The sequence below is a fragment of the Gekko japonicus genome, unplaced genomic scaffold (assembly GCF_001447785.1).
Source record: "Gekko japonicus isolate JY-2015 unplaced genomic scaffold, Gekko_japonicus_V1.1 scaffold97, whole genome shotgun sequence".
NCBI lineage: Eukaryota > Metazoa > Chordata > Lepidosauria > Squamata > Gekkonidae > Gekko > Gekko japonicus.
In genome coordinates, this window is record NW_015170278.1 from 1,477,127 (window position 1) to 1,496,531 (window position 19,405).

Consider the following 19,405-nt stretch of genomic DNA (forward strand, 5'->3'; position numbering starts at 1 on the left):
CCGGATCAGCATTCAGAATGCAACAAATGAACAGGACAGATTTTTGAATCTATTTCTGTAGAGCTGCTTTTTACTGTTCTTACTAATGAGATCTCCCCACCCACCCCCCAGTGTCAGATCATCTACCCTCGACAGCAGCTGCTGACACTCCGTGAGTTAGAGGTGATTGGTTACGTAGAGAACGACGTGTCCAAACTGAGTCTCGTTTTGAAAGAAATTGCAAGGTAGGACTCCTGAAATTCATCAATCCGTCTCTGTCTCCTGAAACCGAAATCACGTGTTTACAGAATCCAGTCCAAAATGAAAAATTCTCCTCTGTTGGGTGTTGATGTATTTAGATGATAACTGATTATGCCCAGTGCTTTGGGGATATCATAAGAAATTGTCAGGCTTCTACAGTGTTTCCCTGAAAATAAGACACTGTCTTATATTTATTTTTTCTCAAGAAGACACACTAGGGCTTATACCACAAATGCATAGAAATCCTGCTAGGGCTTATTTTTGGAAAGAAATCCACACTAGGGCTTATACCACAAATGCATAGAAATCCTGCTAGGGCTTATTTTTGGGTAGGTCTTATTTTCGGGGAAACAGGGTAATAACAGAGGGTCTCAAAAGCCTCAACTGAAGAGGCTGGGTTTTTTTTTCCCCCCTTCTACTTGAGAACCAAAAGGTAATGTGTTTTAGTGTTCCTTTCTTCTGTCTAAAACTGGGCTCTCTCGTCCTAGGGGAGATCTCTTTACATAGAAATCTAGCATGTCATGGAGAAGGCTTGGCTTAGAGCCTTGCTCTCTAACATGCTAGTTTTCTGTGTATAGGGATTTTTTTACCTAATGGAAGAGTCAATGATGTAGTGATAATCAGGGCTATTTTGGGGCAGGAACGCACAGGAATGGAGTTCTGGCTGGCTCCCGAGTTGGCCACGCCCAGCAGGAACTCATTAGCATAATAGGCGACACCCAACAGCAGAAACTCATTAGGATTGGCTACATTAGCGGTGTGTGGCCTAACATGCAAAGGAGTTCCTGCTCCAAAAAAGCCCTGGGTTTTGACAGCAAACAAGGTAAACAGAATAAGAAGCAAAAAGTGGGTGTGGCTGGATGGCCACACTTCTGGTAACATGGGGGTGTGGCCTAATAGGCTAATGAGCTTGCTGTCAGGGGTGTGGCCGAATAGGCTAATGAGTTTCTCCTGTTGGGTGTGGCCTATTATGCTAATGAGTTCCTGCTGGGCTTTTTCTACAAAAAGAGCCCTGGTGATAATAAATCCAACTCAAGTATAAGTTTGCTACCTTATCTGTTGTTTTCGAGAACACCAGAGCTGGATATTTGGTTGGTATTGCTCTGCTAGAACAGAATAAGAAGTAGAAATCAAAACTGTGAGACATACTTTCGCCGTGTACAGCCAGTGTGGCTCCGTTGAGGCTTCCTTATATCTTTCCATTCGACAGTGACCCCCAACATCTTAAACTTTTCTCCTCCGATACAGGAAAAGTGAAGGACTCAGTGGCCGCGTCTTACGGAAACTTCCTTTCCTAGCCCACGCGCTTTACGTTCAAGTAAGGTTATGCCCCCTTTGTTTTTGGACCACTCCTTCTGTTACTGGGGCGATAGGTGAGAGCCAACTTGGTGTAGTGATTAGAGTCCCAGGTTTGAATCCCACTCTGCTAGGGAATCTTGCTGACTGACCTTTGGACAGTCACACATTCCTTCCTAGCCTACGTCACAGGGTTGTTGTGAAGATAAAACAGAGGAGAACATATATGGATGTCTGAAGTGGCTTTATATCAGATCGGTTGTCAGGGTCAGCGCTGTCTACTCAGACTGGCTTCCTTCAAAGTCTCTGGCAGAAGGCTTTCATATCACCTGCTACCTGGTCCTTTTAAACCGGAGATCTGGGATTGAACTTGGGACCTTCTGCACACCAAGCAGAGGCTCTTCCGCTAAGCTGTGGTCCTAGAATGATAGAAGCTGGTTTGGCTCCCCACTGAAGAAAAAGGTGGGGTGTAAATGAAGTACAAAACAAACGTGTGCCCTTGCTGCCTTCCTTTGGCCTGGCCATGGACTGCGGCATAGGTGATAAGGAGTACATCTCAGCAAAGGCCATGAATGCACAACAGCTAGAAGAGAAGAGGAAGAAGAAGAGATTGGATTTATGCCCCGCCCTTCACTCGGAGTCTCAGAGCGGCTTACAAATCTCCTTTCCCTTCCCCTCCCCACAACAGACACCCTGTGAGGTAGGTGGGGCTGAGAGAGCTCTTTCAAGAACTGCCCTTGAGAGAACAGCTCTTATCAGAACTATGGCTTGCCCAAGGTCATCCAGCAGCTGCAAGTGGAGGAGTGGGGAATCAAACCCGGTTCTCCCAGATTAGAGTCCGCGCACTTAACCACTACCAGTGTTCCCTCTAAGCTGTGGAGTCTTGTGAGCAAAAATTCTACTTTGTGAGCGGCTGGCCTTAAAGCTGTGAGCGAGCGAGTTGGCTTCTGCATAAATTAGTTTGCTCTGGAGCCGTCTTTCCTGAACTGAGATAAAAATGTGTGACTCAGAGGCTAAAAAACTGAGCTAGCTCACACTAACTCAGCTTAGAGGGAACACTGATTACACCAAACTGGCTCTCCTTGTGGGTCTAGTTCAGGCTTTTCCTGTGTGTTCAGGTTTTGTCCCTTTAATGTAAACAGTTTTCTCAGCATTGTACTGTTTAAATAGCCTCCATGCATTTACTCTGAAAATACCCGTATTGTGGGACCGAGTGCTCTTTGTCCGGAGCTGTAGGTGTACACCAAACTGGCTCTCCTTGTGGGTCTAGTTCAGGCTTTTCCTGTGTGTTCAGGTTTTGTCCCTTTAATGTAAACAGTTTTCTCAGCATTGTACTGTTTGAATAGCCTCCATGCATTTACTCTGAAAATACCCGTATTGTGGGACCGAGTGCTCTTTTTCCGGAGCTGTAGGGGCACCATTTCTGTTGCTGATTTTATTTTTCCCTCTCTTTCCTTCTAGACTCCGAATGTTGCAATGGCCGCATTCCTTCAGGCTCTGTCACTGGTGGTGGACAAGCAATTTGAAGAAAGAGCCAAACTTTCAGATTGTGTTTGACATTTGCTTTCCTCCTCCATATTGCCTTATGTATATAAAACCCTTCGTGGAATTATATTGTTGGGATGCTTGTCATTTGGCATGATCCTTTGGGCTTCTCAGAAAGGACTGATAAAAATTTGGGGCAAGGACCATTCAGGTCACCGAGCGTTTTTGTTTTTTCAAACAACAATGATCCCCAGTGTAACTTATGCATGAAATATTGTGTGACTGAGCAATTGTTCTTCCTTGCCATTGTATATACTGTTTTGTTTAATTCCTGCTACGACTCCTGTTTTTCCACTCTTTTTTATGATTACATTTGAGAATTGTATTAAATGTTTTCTACTGTGTATCTTTGATCCCGTATCATTTTGTATCTTCTTCTTTTTTGTGAGCCAGGTTATTGACAGTCACTTTATTTTTAAAAGTCACATAGGAGAGAAGAAGAAGAAGAGATTGGAATTATGTTTGTCTGCAAGCCAAATTTCACAGTAATTCAGTTTGGTGTAGTGGTTAAGTGCGTGGACTCTAATCTGGGAGAACTGGGTTCTCCACTCCTCCACTTGCAGCTGCTGGTGTGACCTTGGGCAAGCCATAGTTCTGTCAGAGCTGTTCTCTCAAGGACAGTTCTCAATCAGAGCTCTCTCAGCCCCGCCTACCTCACCGGGTGTCTGTTGTGGGGTGGGGAAGGGAAAGGAGATTGTAAGCTGCTCTGAGACTCCTTCGGGTAGTGAAGGATGGGGTATAAATCCAATCCTTCTTCTAAGTAAAGAATGTGTGAAGGGAATCCGGGCAATTTAAATGACAGAAAAGAGGGCCTTGTTTTACCCTCCTTCCATTTATGTACATAAACAGAGAGAGGGGCCAGGAGGTAATGATAACCTGTCACAATGATGCACAGAGGGAGAGATACAGTCTTCATCTTCATCACGCAGCAGGAGGAGGAGTTGGTAATAACGGGGTGAGCAAAATATATTTTAAAAAATAGCCGGAGTTGTCTCTGTTGCAACACTCTAGGGCACATTTCATTTAAGAGAGAAGAAAGCTCTCCTGTGTGGCTAGCAGACGAGGGGAAGAGGGAGCTTGTTCTTCTGTCTGAGCCGGGATGAGTGGCTTCTTGACAGGAAGACTGAAAAGCACGTGTGGTCGATGTCCCCTAGCTGTGTGCAACAAAGGAGTGCCCAGAAGCACACAGCTGGGCTGTTGCCTAAGTCTAGGGTTGCCAGCATCCATGTGGGGCCTGAAGTTCTCCTGGAGTAGTACCTAATCTCCAAACCACAGAGAGCAAGTAGAATGCACTGCTGCGGGAAGTGGCGGCGGCTACAAGCATAGACAGCTTCAGGAGGGGACTGAATAAACATGGAGCAGTGGTCCAACAGTGGAACACTCTCTGTATTTTTGGTGCTGGGGGGGCAACAGTGGGAGGGCTTCTAGTGTCCTGGCTCTTTTGGTGGATCATCTGATGGCCCCTGGGTTTTGGCCCCTGTGTGATACAGAGGGTTGGACTAGATGGCTATTGGCCTAGAATCATAGAGTTGGAAGGGACCTCCAGGGTCATCTAGTCAAAGCCCCTGCACAATGCAGTAAATTCACAAATAACACTCCCCAGTGACTTGGGGTTTTTTTTGGTCATCTGGCCATCCAGTCCAACACTCGCACAGAGGGGTCAAAACCCAGGTGCCATTGGGAGGTTCCCCCAGTGGGGCCAGAACTCCAGAAGACTTCCCACTGGCTTGGAGAAAAATTGCTTCCTGACCTGCAAACTGCCCCCCCTCCCCAGTGCTGCCTCCAAATCTCCAGGAATTTCACAGGCTAGTGCTGGCAACCCGAGAGAAGTCCCAATGTGCACGGAGAAAAAGACCTGTCAGAGGCAACTCAAAGGACAAACAGAAATTGGGTTGGATGCTGTGCCTCCTTATTCAGCCTGTGCAAGCTGCACTTGGCAAGGTTTTGGCAGGTTCCCTGAATGCCGCTTCCCACCCCCTGCAAGCTGCCACCCTGTTCCCAAAGGCCTCCCAATTTCCGGGAGTTGGATTTTGGGGGAGTACAGCAGGAAAGAAGAGGTGTTCTGTTCTATGAGAGCAGCTCTACTTGCCGGGGATCGGGTCCAACTTAGAATAACTGAGACCTATTTGAAAAGGGGACATTTACGTATGATACATTCACAGCTGAATATGACGGTCCACGTGCTTTTAAAAACTAGAACTTGTACGCTTGCGCAAAGACTGAGCCACTGCAAAGCACGTGGGCATAAAAGTAGCCACCCTTTGCCACTGTCTCAGAAGCTGCCCTACTCCTTGCAGCAGGTCCCCGGAATGCTACCAAGAGCAAGTGATGTGCTTTATATATGAACTTTATTATGGTAATGTTTGGGAAGAGAGAAGCTCTGTGAAGGGCCGCAAATTCATCCAAAACGGCTCACTTTAGAATGACAGGACTGAGAAAGTTCAGACCATCACGGCAAAGGAAATAGAAATGGAAAAGGAGAGAATATGTGTGCCTCTGCACATTTGCTCCTAGACACTCGGAAATGCCGAATGCACATCCCTAAACTCAAGTTTCAGTCGACTGAAAAATCTTTGGGGCTGTTGTAGGCTGTCGCCACTAGGGGGCAAGCATGCCTTCCGTAAACCTCAGGCCCGGCCCAAGGACAGGAAATCTATTTATAGTGCGCAGAGCCTACGGGTAAGACTTTGGTTGTGCTGCGGGCTCCAACCCTTCTGCGTTTTGCACAAAATGTATCTCGGGCTTACCTCAATCCGCCTGATTCGTTGCATAACCAAATTGCATTATTCTGGGAACTATTGTCCTAGGAAATAGTCAAGAGAAAAACTTCTCTGACTTTAATAAATGGGAAAGTCCTGATTAATGTGCGGGAGCCTCTTGGTATGAGCATAGCTTCAGTGGGCAGCTGTGTTCGTCTGCAGGAGAAGGTCTGGATTCGAGTCCAGCAGCCCCTTAGAGACCCAACTAGATTTTCAGGACAAAAGCTCACACCCCAAACATCTTGTTGGTTTTGTTGCTCTAAGGTGCTCGTGGACTCAACCCTAGCTACTTATACCAGCAGACTTTATTCCCTCGGAACATACCTTTCCTAGCAGTGGCCTTCTGAAAACATCCAATTAAATGTAAGGAAATCAGCCACGCAGAACAATGAAGCACCCACTTAATTCAACTGCCAGTCTTGTGCTTAATGACACAGAGTGGCATCCCAGGAAATTAACCTTTTATAGGCAATCCCTAATTTCAAATAAATGGGAGGACAGGCAGAGCTGTAATGCAAGACGTCTTTGGCCTTTTCAGTTTCTAAAGTTAGAAACTCGGTTTTAGGAATGCAATCCATTTTTGCTCGAACAAATACTGTCGACTCGACAAAGGCTTGAGAAGTTAACTCCACCCAGCAGTCTGAGCCAAAATAATTGATTTATGGCGAGCTTTCTTCAGTGTGTGCCTTTCTGCATGTGGAAAAAAGGCATGCTTTTGATAAAGCTAATCCTCTCTGCTTACAGTGGGGGGGAAAGAAGTGCTAGATTACATTTGTGAAATTAGTCAGGAAGAGCTTCTAACTTCAGGAGCGGGGCCGTAATGATTCAGTGATGACAGAGCTTTTGCTCTGCGTGCAGAAGGTCTCCGGTTCAAGCGGGCATATCCCCAGTGGCTTCAGTACCAGGCAGCCTCATGAATGGAGCTGATAAGAATGATATCATCCGTTCGACTTCTTGTCTTGTGGTTGTGGCTGAGATAACTGAAGAGCGGTGCCAATATCGCTGGGCCGCATCTTCAGGGCTGGCGCCTCAGCCGTTTCGGGATGTTCGACAGGGCCCAAGGAGCCCAATTCATGGCAGTGACACCTCTCTTGACAGGATCGGGGAAGGTCTTGCCGGTGCCATTTCTAGGGTTTACAAACGCTCAACCTGCCCTGTTCCCTTCGGCTCCGAGGCAGAAAAATCGGTTGTTTTTCCTCCGGCCAAAATACTAGAACTCCAGGGCATCCGACGAAACAGATGGGCAGTGGATTTGGGACACACAAAAGGAAACGCTATGTATCTGAAGACGTGTGCATGCACACGAACGCTTATCCCCAGGATTAAATTTTCTTGGTCTTCCAGGTGCCCCACTGGACTCAAAGGTTGCTCTGCTTCCCACTGTTGTTGAACTTATTACCTGCCTGGCCTTGTATGACTCCATCCGTTAACACAGGCATGTGAATAACTACTTGTCTGGTCCTTTGTGGTAAGAGGGAAACTTCTAGGTGCCCCAGTAGAGAAGAATTTGGAAGAGAGCCAGTTTGGTGTAGTGGTTAGGAGTGTGGACTCTAATCTGGGAGAACTGGATTTGACTCCCCACTCCTCCACCAGGCAGCTGCTGGTGTGACCTTGGGCAAGCCACAGTTCTGTCAGAGGTGTTCTCTCAAGGACAGTTCCTGCCAGAGCTCTCTCAGCCCCGCCTACCTCACAGGCAGTGTTCCCTCTAAACTGAGTTAGTGTGAGCTAGCTCACAGTTTTTTAGCCTCCGGCTCACACATTTTTGTCGTAGCTCAGGAAGGATGGCGCCAGAGCAAACTAAGTTATGCAGCAGCCAAATCGCTCGCTCAAAACTTTAATGCCAATAGCTCACCAAGTAGAATTTTTGCTCACAAGACTCCACAGCTTAGAGGGAACATTGCTCACAGGGTGTCTGTGGTGGGGAGTGGAAGGGAAAGGAGATTGTAAGCTGCTCTGAGACTCCTTTGGGTAGTGAAGGGCAGGGTATAAATCCAATCCCTTCCCTCTTCTTTTCTTGGCTTTTAGGTGGTTGACTCATAGTATGGTGGTGGAAAGTGCCATTAAGTGGTAGCTGATTCATGGCGACCCTGTAGGGTTTTCAAGGGAAGAGATGAACAGAGGGGGCTTGCCGTTGCCTGCCTCTGCGTAGCAACCCCGGACTTCCTTGGTGGTCTAACCAGTACTTGCCACATCTGATCAGGGCGGATCCTTCTTCGTGTCTGAGATCTGATGGGACTGGGCTAACTAGGTCAGAGCAAGTGGACATACTGGCTAGAGATTTTCTTTTTGTGTGGACCAGTAACTTCTGCTAAAGCTAAAATGACTAAACTGAGGCTATTGTACTTTGGTTGGATCATCAGAAGAGTCTGATGAGAAAAGACAATAATGCTAGGAAAAGCTGGAGGCAGCCAGAAAAGAGGGAAACCCAACCTGAGGTGGACTGACTCAGTAAAGGGAGCGGTGGCCCTCCTCGGTCTTCAAGACCGAAGCAGGGCTGTTAACGACAGGGCGTTTCGGCAGCCGTGGATTCACAGGGGTGCTGTAAGTCATAGAGCTGGGAGGGACCTCCAGGGTCATCCAATCCAAGTCGGAAGTGATGTGACGGCCCTCAACAGACACCCGGCAACTTTTGTGAATTTATTAGCAAGTCTGCATTGTTAGGGATTACAACAAACAAGCGGACACTGTTAGATATGAATGACTAGGACGCTTAGTAAAGTTCATATTATATTATAGATAAAACTTAACAATATTACAAGGAAAAATCCATCATTCTCACTGAGCACCCGGAGATAAGTTCATTTCATCCCAATCTTCCTCAGGAGTAATCCTATTGTATTGAAAGGTGTCAGCCTCTTGATACAGCTCAGTGTTCTGTTAGGAGCAAACCAGGGCTTAACTTCTTTTTTATTTTCTTCAAATTATCCTGGGGGGGGGGGGGAACAATGGTATTTAAAATGAAAAGCAACATGGAGCTGAATGGAATATTATTTTTAAAATGTTTAATATTATTTTGTACTTTTTAATTTTTTTAGAATTTCTGGTTCCATTTCAAGGGATAGCCGCACAGACCAAAACATATTGCAGTGTCTCAGAATTGTGCCGACACACTTTACCTGGCCGATTTGATTTATTTGATTTCCTTCATTTATGCCCTGGCTTACTGCCCAGTGGGGGACCCCGGGGGCTTGCATCATTCTCCACTGCTCCATTTTGTCCTCACACCGCCACTGTGAAGCCACGTGACTGGCCCCAGGTCACCCAGCCGGCTTCCATGGTGCAAGTGGGGATTTGTCCTGGGTGTGCCAGACCCTCGTTCAGCACTAGCCGCTGTTCTCACGCTGGCTGGATACCATTTGGGCCGCAATTAGTGCTCTTCGAGGGGCCTTGCTGATAATACTCCATCGTGTCCACTTTATCACCGTACCGCATAAATACAAAACAATGTTTCCGATTGCTCCACACCAAAGGAAGGTTAATTCAGATCTGCTCCATGTCTCGTGTGGCTGGAGGATGTGCTAGTTGCGCTGCAGATGTTAAGTCTCTGCTCCCAAAGGAATGCAGTGATCCAAATGCTCCAGCTCACTGTTAAGTGGAGAACTTTCCACATAGTTGCTCAGTTCCCGTAAGAGGAGGTTGGCTGAGAAATATGAAGCCCTGGAACAGAACACAGCCCATCTTCACTCCCCTGAGACTCATGGCCTTCCTCTAGCCGGAGTCTCTAGGAAATCAGGAGGTCCCCAGTCTTGAAGAAGGACTGGAGGAGAGCTGCAGGCATTTCCTGTGTGCAGTTGTGTTCTCTGTATCTTAAGATATTGCAGAACCAGAAAAAGTGCAGAAGAGGGCAGCCAGGTTGATTAAGGTGAAAGGATGACCTTGCACCTGCTGGATGACCTTGGGCAAGCCATAGTTCTGGCACAGCTGTCCTTGAAAAAGAGCAGTTCCTGTCAGAGCTCTCTCAGCCCCACCGACCTCACAAGGGTGTCTGTTGTGGGGAGGGGGAGGGGAAGGAGTTTGTGAGCCGCTCTGAGACTCCTTTGGGTAGTGAAGGGCGGGGTATAAATCCAATCTCCTCCTCCTCCTCCTCCTCTTCTAAGTCTGGGACTTGTCAATTTAGAAAAAATGACAACTCTTGTGTTGGGACATCATAGAAGTTCATACAATTACGCAAGGGGGGGTGTCAAGAAGCTAGAACCCTTTTTCCACTCCCATAACTCTAGAACTTGGGGGGGTGGGGTGGAAAGTGCTGTCAAGTCATAGCCAACTTATGGCGACCCCGCAGGGTTTTGGCAAAAGTCGAACCAAGCTGGCTTGCCATTGCCTGCCTCTGTGTACTGACCCCGGACTTCCTTGGTGGTCTCCCATCCACCGAATACTAACCAGGGCTTCCTTTCCCTTCCCTTCCCCTCCCCACAACAGACACCCTGTGAGGTAGGTGGAGCTGAGAGAGCTCTTTTGAGGACAGCTCTGCCAGAACTAAGGCTTGCCCAAGGTCATCCAGCAACTGCAAGTGGAGGTGTGGGGAATCAAACCCAGCTCTCCCAGATTAGAGTCCGAAGTGCTTGCTTGAAATCACTCCCTAAAATGGGGGGGGGAGGTAAAGTAACAAATACACACACACACACATATATACATACACACATATACATACATATATATATATATATACACACACACACACACATATATATACATATATATACATATATATATGTGTGTGTGTGTGTATATATACACACACACACATATATACACACACTCCCTTTTGGATGTGTTCACCACCAAGGAAGGCTCTGCCGAGGAAGGCCAGGGCCAACCACCTCTGCTTTTGTCGTGTGCCTTGAAAACCGCTCGCTGGGGTCGCCATAAGTCGGCCGCGACTTGACAGCACTTTACTTTCCCTGAGGTGTCTCCGGGACCTGTCTGTGGAATCCCTGCTTGGGGAGGCGCACCTGAGGCGTGTCGCTCGTCTGTGCAGGTCATGAGCCGGGCTTCTCAGGGAAGGCTCCCCATGGGTGCCCAGTTGTCTGGTGTGCACACCGTCTGAAATCGTCCGGCCTCCTTGAGCCACACATCCCACGCAAGACTTTGCATAATCTCCTGTTTCCAAAGCCTGGCAGGCAGGATACTGACCCGTTCCTTTCATCCATGTAGGGTTGCCAGCCTCCAGGTCTGGCCTGGAGGTCTCCCAGAATTGCAACTGTCCAGGCCACAGCCATTCGTTCCCCTGGAGAAAATGGGCGCTTTGGAGGGTGAATTCTGTGGCACTGTACCCTGCTAAGTTCCCTCCCCAAAGCCTGCCCTCCCTAGGCTCCACCCCCAAATCTCCAGGGATTTCCCAACCCGGAGTTGACAACCGTACTGTTCAGCATGGGGAAGAGAAGCGCAATAGGATATGCAAGTTGCCGTTTTATTTGGAAACAGTTGTTGAGACTCTTGCCAGCCAACAAGGTACACCGGGTGAAGATCTGGGAGTACCAGGTTCAAATTTCCACTTGTGCCATGGAAGCTGACTGGGTGATCTTGGGCCAGTCCCACCCTTTCAGCCTAGCCTATCTCACAGGGTTGTTGTTGTGAGACTAAAATGGAGGAGAGGCGAATGGTGCAAGCCTCTTTGGGTCCCTCTGGATGAGAAAGGCAGGGTACAAATGAAGTAAGTAAAGAAGTGAAATATACTGGGTTCGAGACGCATATAGCAATCAGCTCATAGTTTATTAGGGATTTCAGCTTAAATCTAAGACAGCTCTAGCAGGGCCAGAGCCCTGCTTATATGCATGCAAAACACCCCCACCCCACCCCCTATTTACAAAACGTGCCTCGCTGACATGGGGATCCAGGGGCCGGCCCTGCAATGGCTTGCTTCCTTTCTCCAGGGTCGGGGACAAAGGGTGGCGCTAGGGGAACAGCAGTCCAGGAGACACCCACTTGAGTGCAGAGTGCCTCAAGGGGCAGTGCTTTCCCCAATGTTATTCAACATCTACATGTGCCCCCTTGCCCAGATTGCCCGGAGACATGAGCTGGGTTGTCATCAGGACGCTGATGATACCCAGCTCTATCTGTTGTTGGACGGCCAGTCGGACTCCAGACCAGAAGATCTGGACCGGGCTTTGCAAGCCGTGGCTGGTTGGCTCAGGCTGAGCCGGCTGAGACTGAATCCGGCGAAGACGGAGGTCCTCTGCCTGAGTCGGAGTGGTTCGGGGGTGGGATTCCCGCTCCCGACCTTTGGTGGGGCACCATTGGTGCCAGCGTCGGAGGTTAGGAGTTTGGGAGTGCTCTTGGATGCCACCTTAGCAATGGAGGCCCAGGTAGCAGCCACTGCAAAGCTGACCTTTTACCACCTTCAGCTGATTCGGCAGTTGGCTCCCTTCCTTGGCCGTGATGACCTGGCTACAGTGACCCATACGATGCTTACCTCGAGACTAGACTACTGTAACGCTCTCTACATGGGGCTGCCCTTGTTGCAAATCCGGAGGCTGGAGCTAGTGCAGAATGCCGCGGCCAGGCTGGTGATGGGCCTCCCTAAATGGGAGCACATCCAGCCTGTGTTGAAGGCACTGCACTGGCTGCCAATACCATACCGAATCCGCTTCAAGGTGCTGGTTTTTTACTGTTGTTCAGTCGCACAGTCGAGTCCGACTCTTTGCGACCCCATGGACCAGATCACTCCAAGCCTTCCTGTCTTCCGCCATCCTCTGAAGTGCTGGTATTGACTTTTAAAGCCCTATATGGCCAGGGTCCAACATACCTGCAGGACTGCCTTTCCCCATATATACCCCAGCGAGCACTACGGTCAGGAACACAACATTGACTGACCATTCCTGGCCCTAAGGACGCCAGGCTTGCGGCCACCAGGGCCAGGGCCTTTTCAGTGGCGGCTCCACACTGATGGAAGGAGCTCCCGGAAGAGATCAGGGCCCTGCGGGACCTTTTGCAGTTCCGTAGGGCCTCCAAGATGGAGCTCTTCCACCAGGCTTTTAATTAGGAGCCGCCACTCCACCAACAACAACAACATCTGTGGTTTTGGGTCGACTCTGGTCCTGGGGAGGGTTTGTGTTATATCATCGCACCAAGCTGAAGATCACCGATGCCGATGAAAATTGTTAGTACGCCATCTGAATCATTCAAGATTACCATCAAAAGAGTACCATCACTAGCAATTTAATTGTTAATTGTTGGATTGTTTTTAATGTTTAATGTTATTGTAAGTTGTTTAAATTTTGTACATGGTTCTTATGTACCAATTATGTACCAATTACTGTAAGCTGCCCAAGCCTCCTTGCGGGGAGGGGGGGGTATAAATCAAAATAATAAATACATAAATTACTACTTGATTGGTTTATTCCAGAATCCTGGCAGGCTATTGTTCTTGTGCTCCAAGCTCAGCCAGTCTCTAGGGTGATTCAGCCAGGGATGATTCAATCCCAATACATAACAATAAGTAAATATGGATTAAAAATATGTGTGTGTTTCAGTACCCGAAGCAGATTTTGCGGTGGTGTTTACAGTATGGTCAGTGTACGTGGCTGTCAACAGAGTGATGTTAAAAAAAAAATAGGACGGGTCCCCTCGCCCACGGCGTTTAAACCAAAATGGGGAGTGGAAGTAACAAAGGGGAAGTCGAGAGAGGGCGGGGCAAGGCTCAGAAGCTCTGGATGGGAGCCAGGGCACTACCTGATCTGCCTTGTTTGGAGGAAAGAGCTGCGAAGCCTTGACAGCCATTGTGAGTTTCTGAAAAGCAATGGGATGGCGGAGTGCCGATCCTCAGTCCCTTTCACACGGAGAGAGAAAAAATTAAGCTGTAAAATCGCTCACCAGAATGAGAGTGCCCCATGTGTGCAGTTTCTCCCCGTGTACTGTAGGGAGGGGGAGTCAATGTGCGGGGGGGGGGGCGTTCCCCTGGGGAGCAGGGGGAAGGCGTTCCTGCAAAGGGGGAAGGAAGATCAGCAATGGCGCCCCGAACCAGCCGAAGAAGAGCTGAGCAGAACTTAAATTCATTCCCTATATTTTTCTTTCCCTTTCGGCAGCAAATGGTTCTCTTTAGTGAACTTCTTGCTGGCCTTATAGTCCCCCCCCCCCCTTCCCCAGGAAGTTGTTTTGCATCCAGAGAACTCCATGTCATGGCCGGTGGTCAGTCCCGTGAATGACTGGAACAGGGGAAGACCCGCAGCAACTGCTGGACAGGCCGGAGCCAATTTCTCTCCAGATGTGTAGCTCAGGCTTCCAGCTTCTCAAAAGCCATCTTGAGTCATCTGGCGGACAACAGGGCTCTTTTGTTTGGGAGTTTTATGGGAAATTCACACGACAGGAAACAAAGGCCTTCGGAAGCCAGCCCCACCTCCGTGCATGGGATGGTTCGTACTCATTGCTGGTCTTGCTTCTGGGGGGCGGGGAATGTCATGAAGCTGGCTAGAGTAGGTAGAGCAGGGGTCCCCAACATGGTGCCCGCTGATGCCTTTTCTGGCGCCCGCCTTGCCAAGTGTTTCTAGGAAGTGGGCGGGGCCAGGTAGGGCTTTTGCCGGGCAAGGCTTCTGATTGGCTCTTGGAGATTTGGCTGGCTGTGCGGATTTTTTTTTTGTGTTCCCTTCTAAGCTGAGTTAGTGTGAGCTAGCTCACAGTTTTTTTAGCCTCCAGCTCACACATTTTTGTCTTAGCTCAGGAAGGATGTGGCTCCAGAGCAAACTAATTTATGCAGTAGCCAAATGGCTCACTCACAACTTTAATGCCAGTCGCTCACAAAGACTTCACAGCTGAGAGGGGGCATTGCCTCGGCCGCCACCCGGAGGTTGATAATCCAAACAAAGCATCTGTGACAAAAATAACGAAAAGTCAATAAAGATATGTATGCAAAATTGTTTCCTATAATCAGGGCTCTTTTTGTAGAAAAAGCCCAGCAGGAACTCATTAGCATAATAGGCCACACCCAACAGCAGGAACTCATTAGCATATTGGGCCACACCCCTGACAGCACAGCTCATTAGCACATTAGGCCGCACCCCCATGTTACCAGAAGTGTGGTCATCCATCCACACCCACCTTTTCCTTCTTATTCTGTTTACCTTGTTTGTTGTCGGGCTTTTTTTGTAGCAGGAACCCTTTGCATGTTAGGCCACACACCCCTAATGTAGCCAATCCTAATGAGTTTCTGCTGTTGGGTGTGGCCTATTATGCTAATGAGTTCCCACTGGGCTTTTTCTACCAAAAGAGCCCTGGTGATGGCCGTGAACAAAGTGTCAGCGGGGGAGAGCCAAAGTTGTGTCTTCCCCCTCCTAGCTGGAGAGCTGAAGGTCCACGTCCAGCATCAGAGTTGTACGGTGGCCATCCTCTTCTCTGGTGCTGCCAACTAGGATGCATTGAGCGGTGATCTGAAAACCCGGGTCCAGGGGGCACCTTCAGATGGCTTGGGGCTCCCTCCCAAAATCCGGTGCAGCGACACAGCTGAGCAAATTAAAGCCAGCGGATGTGGCACACGACACCTGCATCATCGTGGAACTGAGCCGCTCTGTGGCAGGGCATGTGAGAGGATGGGCCTTCTTCACTAACGAGTACTCGGGAGCCCCGTCAGAATGGCCCCGGCGAGCCTGCTCTCACTGGGTCCCGTAAGCTAAGCAGGGTCGGCCCCGGTCAGTACTTGGATGGGAGACCAGCAGGGAAGTCCAGGCACGCAACGGCAAGCCCGCCTCTGAATATCCCTCGCCTTGAAAACCCTATGGGGGGGTCAGGTTGCCAACTCCCAGGTAGGATCAGGAGATCTCCCACAATCACAACTGACCTCCAGACGGCAGAGATTTGTCCCCCTGGAGAAAACGGCTGCTTTGGAGGGAGGGCTCTATGGTGTTGCACCCCGCTGAGGTCCCTGTCCTCCCCAGGCTCCACCCCCCAACCTCCAGAAGTTTCCCAACCTGGGTCTAGCAACCCTGCTCTGGGATCACCACAGGTCTGTTGAGATCTGACTAAGCTTGCCAAGTCCCCCCGGGAGGCGGGGAAACCCCCGCCTCCCGGGGGGACTTGGCAAGCCTAGTCAGATCTCAACAGACCTGTGGTGAGCCCCGGGGGGGAACCCCACCCCGACGTGCACGTCACCAGGAAGTGACGTTAGGACGCCGGGCACGCTGGGGGCGGGTCCAAGACCATCGGAGGGAAAGCTCGGGAGTCCCCCGCTGCGGCTGAGAAACGACTTGGCAACCCTAGATCTGACAGCATTTTTCACCTCCAGACCTGCTTTTTTTTGGGGGGGGAGGGCAATGCAGGTCTAGAGGAGGAGCTCGAAGAATCCAAAGGCGAAGGGGTCCCGCTTGGGCTGAAATCTCAGTGACCTCTTAAATACTGGAGATAGGAAAATGAAAACTGAAGCTGTCCCTTTTCCTTAACAGATTTTGTTTCTTATAACAAAGTTGATTCCCCTCCCCGCCCCGCTCTGCCTTTTCAACGGGGTCATGGCACACACACACGCACCCCATTTACTGCTGATCTGCTTCTGGTCAGCAAGTGTCATTATTGGGTGGCCGCTGGGCCTTTGTTTTCAATGCAAGCAGGAAGAGGGCGGCTACTATAACACAGAAACTTTACAGGGACCCATCCAGATTCCAAGTGGAGCAACGGCAATAAATAAAGCAATGCAAACAATTTTTAAATGCTTTCCCCCAGTGGGGTGGAGATGTTTTCTGTAAGGGAAGAGAAACGAAGGGGTTCCCTGCTGGCTTTGCACATTTGCCCTGGAATTTTGACATTCAGTCGTGGGGCGTGGGATGGCCGGAGGAGAACGGGCGTGCCCAACAAAAGTTGCCGTGTTGGAAGTGCTTACGGAGCTCCAAATGGGCCTGTGCAGATGGAACACTCCCTGAACCGTGTTTCTGGGGGACAGGCTGCACCCGTTCCTTTCCCCACAGCCCCTCCACTGACTCAGATGGGCAGAGGGAAAAGCCCCCGTGTGGACATCAATTATGCACAGTGGTGGCGTGGGAGGTTATCATGGGTTTTCTCTCTCTCTCTCATTTTGGGCATGTGCACAGGCGTCCATCTGTATAACTAAATTTTTCGTGCGTGCGCAGAACAGTAATTTCCAATTCAACCCAACTGCTGTAACACTTCCCTTTAAACTTTAAAGGAACACTTCCCTTTAAACTTTTACCCTGAAACTGGCCTCCATGAGATCCCGAACTCGTCTAACCAACAAAACTAGGCACCATTTAAACATTGTTTTTAATAACGCGGGACCGGAGCTCCGCCTGTGCGCATACCACCGACGCTTCCGAGCGGAAGTGGCTCGACACCACAGGAGCGATCAGACGTCAGAAAAGTGTGGCTAGAACCAGAGAATCAGGAAAACACCACTTGGGGACCTGGTAACAAAATACTCCATTTTAAAGGGGATTTGAGCCAGAAAGCGACGGCTGGGGATGGTGCGCAGATGTTGGGTGTGTGAATGTGGATATAAAATCCGTTACTGAAGCGTGCCAAAAGTGGACTAAACGGCCCGTCTGAACACACCCATGGTGTAACAAACATGACTCGTTGCTGTGCCTGTGCACACTCCTTCCTCCTTCACCCTCCCTTCAAACAAGGATTCCCGATTTGAAACAAACTCTGGTCCCCTATTACGTACAAATGCAGGCGCTTGGGGGAACTGGAGTTTGTGCAGGCCTCCCAAGGTGGGATTCTGAACCACAGTTTGATGCCGATGCTTTTACTCAGCAAAGGCCTTCTGTGAACAAGAGATGCTGCCCCCACCCCTCTTTCTGCTAGGATTATTGGAAGGATCTCAGACAGAGCGAAAGAGTCTCAGTCCTGCAAATCCACTCAGCAAGAGGGAGTTTGTCATTTTAAAGCTTCTCCATCACCCAGAAGCCTAGCAGGATCTGGGCTTTAATGCTTCCATGGTGTTTTAGGGGGTGCTTTTTATTGGCCATGCTTTAGCACAGCCAAACACTCTCCTCCCTCACCCTTCGCTGCAGTGGAAGGACACGCACTGTTACAGTGCACTCCTGTGAGGCAAGGGTTTATTTCTGGATGCTTTCTAAAGAATAAAAGCACACCATTAATCTATAAAATATAGCTTCATAACAACTAGTAGAATGGCTTCAGACCACAAGGGAAATTATGACAGGGGGAAATTATGACCTAGACCAACCTATTTCAGCCACTGGTCATTAATGCTCTAGAGAGAGAACCTAGGCCTTGGTCATTATGGCTTGTTTTGAGAAATCTTTCCTGCAGTAAAGCTAATGGCTTTGAGTTTCTTTTCACCAAGATATTTTTAACCAGTAATGTTATTGATTTCTTAAAAACATATAGCCAGTATGACAATCTGCAGAAAAATAAAGAAACTTAAAAGTTTAAAGATTGAGAGAAGAACAAAATATAATGTGTGGTTCAAATGTTCACTGGATAGCTACTAGTTCGTCAAATACAGTAAATGTATAGGCCCTCACTTTTATGGGGGGGATACATGCTAGACTATTAGACGGCGGTACTGAAACATCAAACCTCAGTGGGGGGGTACATATAAAGATTGTCTCTATTGCAATTAAAACATTCTCAACAGGTACCAGGTTGCAGGAGAAACATGATCAAATGTTCACTGGATAGCTACTAGTTCTTCAAATACAGTAAATGTATAGACCCTCACTTTTATGGGCGGGATACATGCTAGACTATTAGACGGTGGTACTGAAACATCAAACCTCAATGGGGGGGTACATATAAAGATTGTCTCTATTGCAATTAAAACATTCTCAACAGGTACCAGGTTGCAGGAGAAACATGAAATGTGCAATATCCTGAATGTTAAAGTATTCCTTTCCCAGCATTTCTCCCCCGGAAAGATTCCTGTACCTACCTTCATCTGCTGCATCTCCATGCATTGAAAAGCTTCACTACAGATTCCTGGAGATAAACCGTTGTTAAATCCTGTGGATTATACCTCACCATTTCCCCCCAATCTTTGACAACTCTAATCATCCCTGTCTTTCCAAGTTGCTTTGATATGTTTATGGATTTGCGTTTGCTTTTTCTTTCTGGGAAGGCCCTCCTTTTCTGTCCCTGTCCTGTGGGCACCCCACTCCTCGCCATGCTACACTTCTTTCTTCCTTAGCGCTCTTAGTTTGTGTTCTGTTGCAGTTCCTTTATAGCTGTGGTCTGAACTTTTTCATTAAACTCCTTGGTTAAGTTATTCCTTATAATGCAGTTGAATTGGGAAGTGCACTGGTCAGATAAGCAAAGGGCAAGATGAATAGACCTGAGGGCTATAGTTTAAAGGGGGGGGGGAGCCTTGCCCTTTGCTTTTCTGAGAATTTACCCCAAAACAAAACCTCCACGAAGCCAGTGATTCCTGCCCAGTTGGCAACAATAGGTAGGGGTCTGACTCTTTTTAAGTGAATGGATCTTGACTCTAATGGAACCTTGAGTTTTTATATCTGCTACATATATTGTTCCCCCAATTTGTTTTTGTTTTTATTTTCATTTCTGCTTATCAATAGAAAATACATTTCAAAGTGTGACTTCTTCTTTCCCCCATTTAAGGTCAAATACTTAGAGAGTGTATCCCTCACCTACTTTCCTGGAAAATG

The 19,405-nt window shown here is 48.5% G+C and overlaps 2 protein-coding genes across 2 annotated transcripts in view; both read left to right on the plus strand.

The window, feature by feature from the left end:
• Nucleotides 1-3,370, plus strand: part of TRIP13 (thyroid hormone receptor interactor 13) — a 22,192-nt gene extending 18,822 nt beyond the window's left edge. Inside the window, exons 10-12 of the mRNA XM_015417721.1 lie at nucleotides 112-224; nucleotides 1,489-1,558; nucleotides 2,998-3,370. Coding sequence (XP_015273207.1) covers nucleotides 112-224; nucleotides 1,489-1,558; nucleotides 2,998-3,093 — 279 coding nt within the window. The 3' untranslated portion in view covers nucleotides 3,094-3,370. The remainder of the gene's footprint in view (nucleotides 1-111; nucleotides 225-1,488; nucleotides 1,559-2,997) is intronic.
• A 595-nt stretch (nucleotides 3,371-3,965) lies between these two features.
• Nucleotides 3,966-19,405, plus strand: part of GRM2 (glutamate receptor, metabotropic 2) — a 48,878-nt gene continuing 33,438 nt past the window's right edge. Inside the window, exon 1 of the mRNA XM_015417722.1 lies at nucleotides 3,966-4,025. Within this exon, the coding sequence (XP_015273208.1) occupies nucleotides 3,966-4,025 (60 nt within the window). The remainder of the gene's footprint in view (nucleotides 4,026-19,405) is intronic.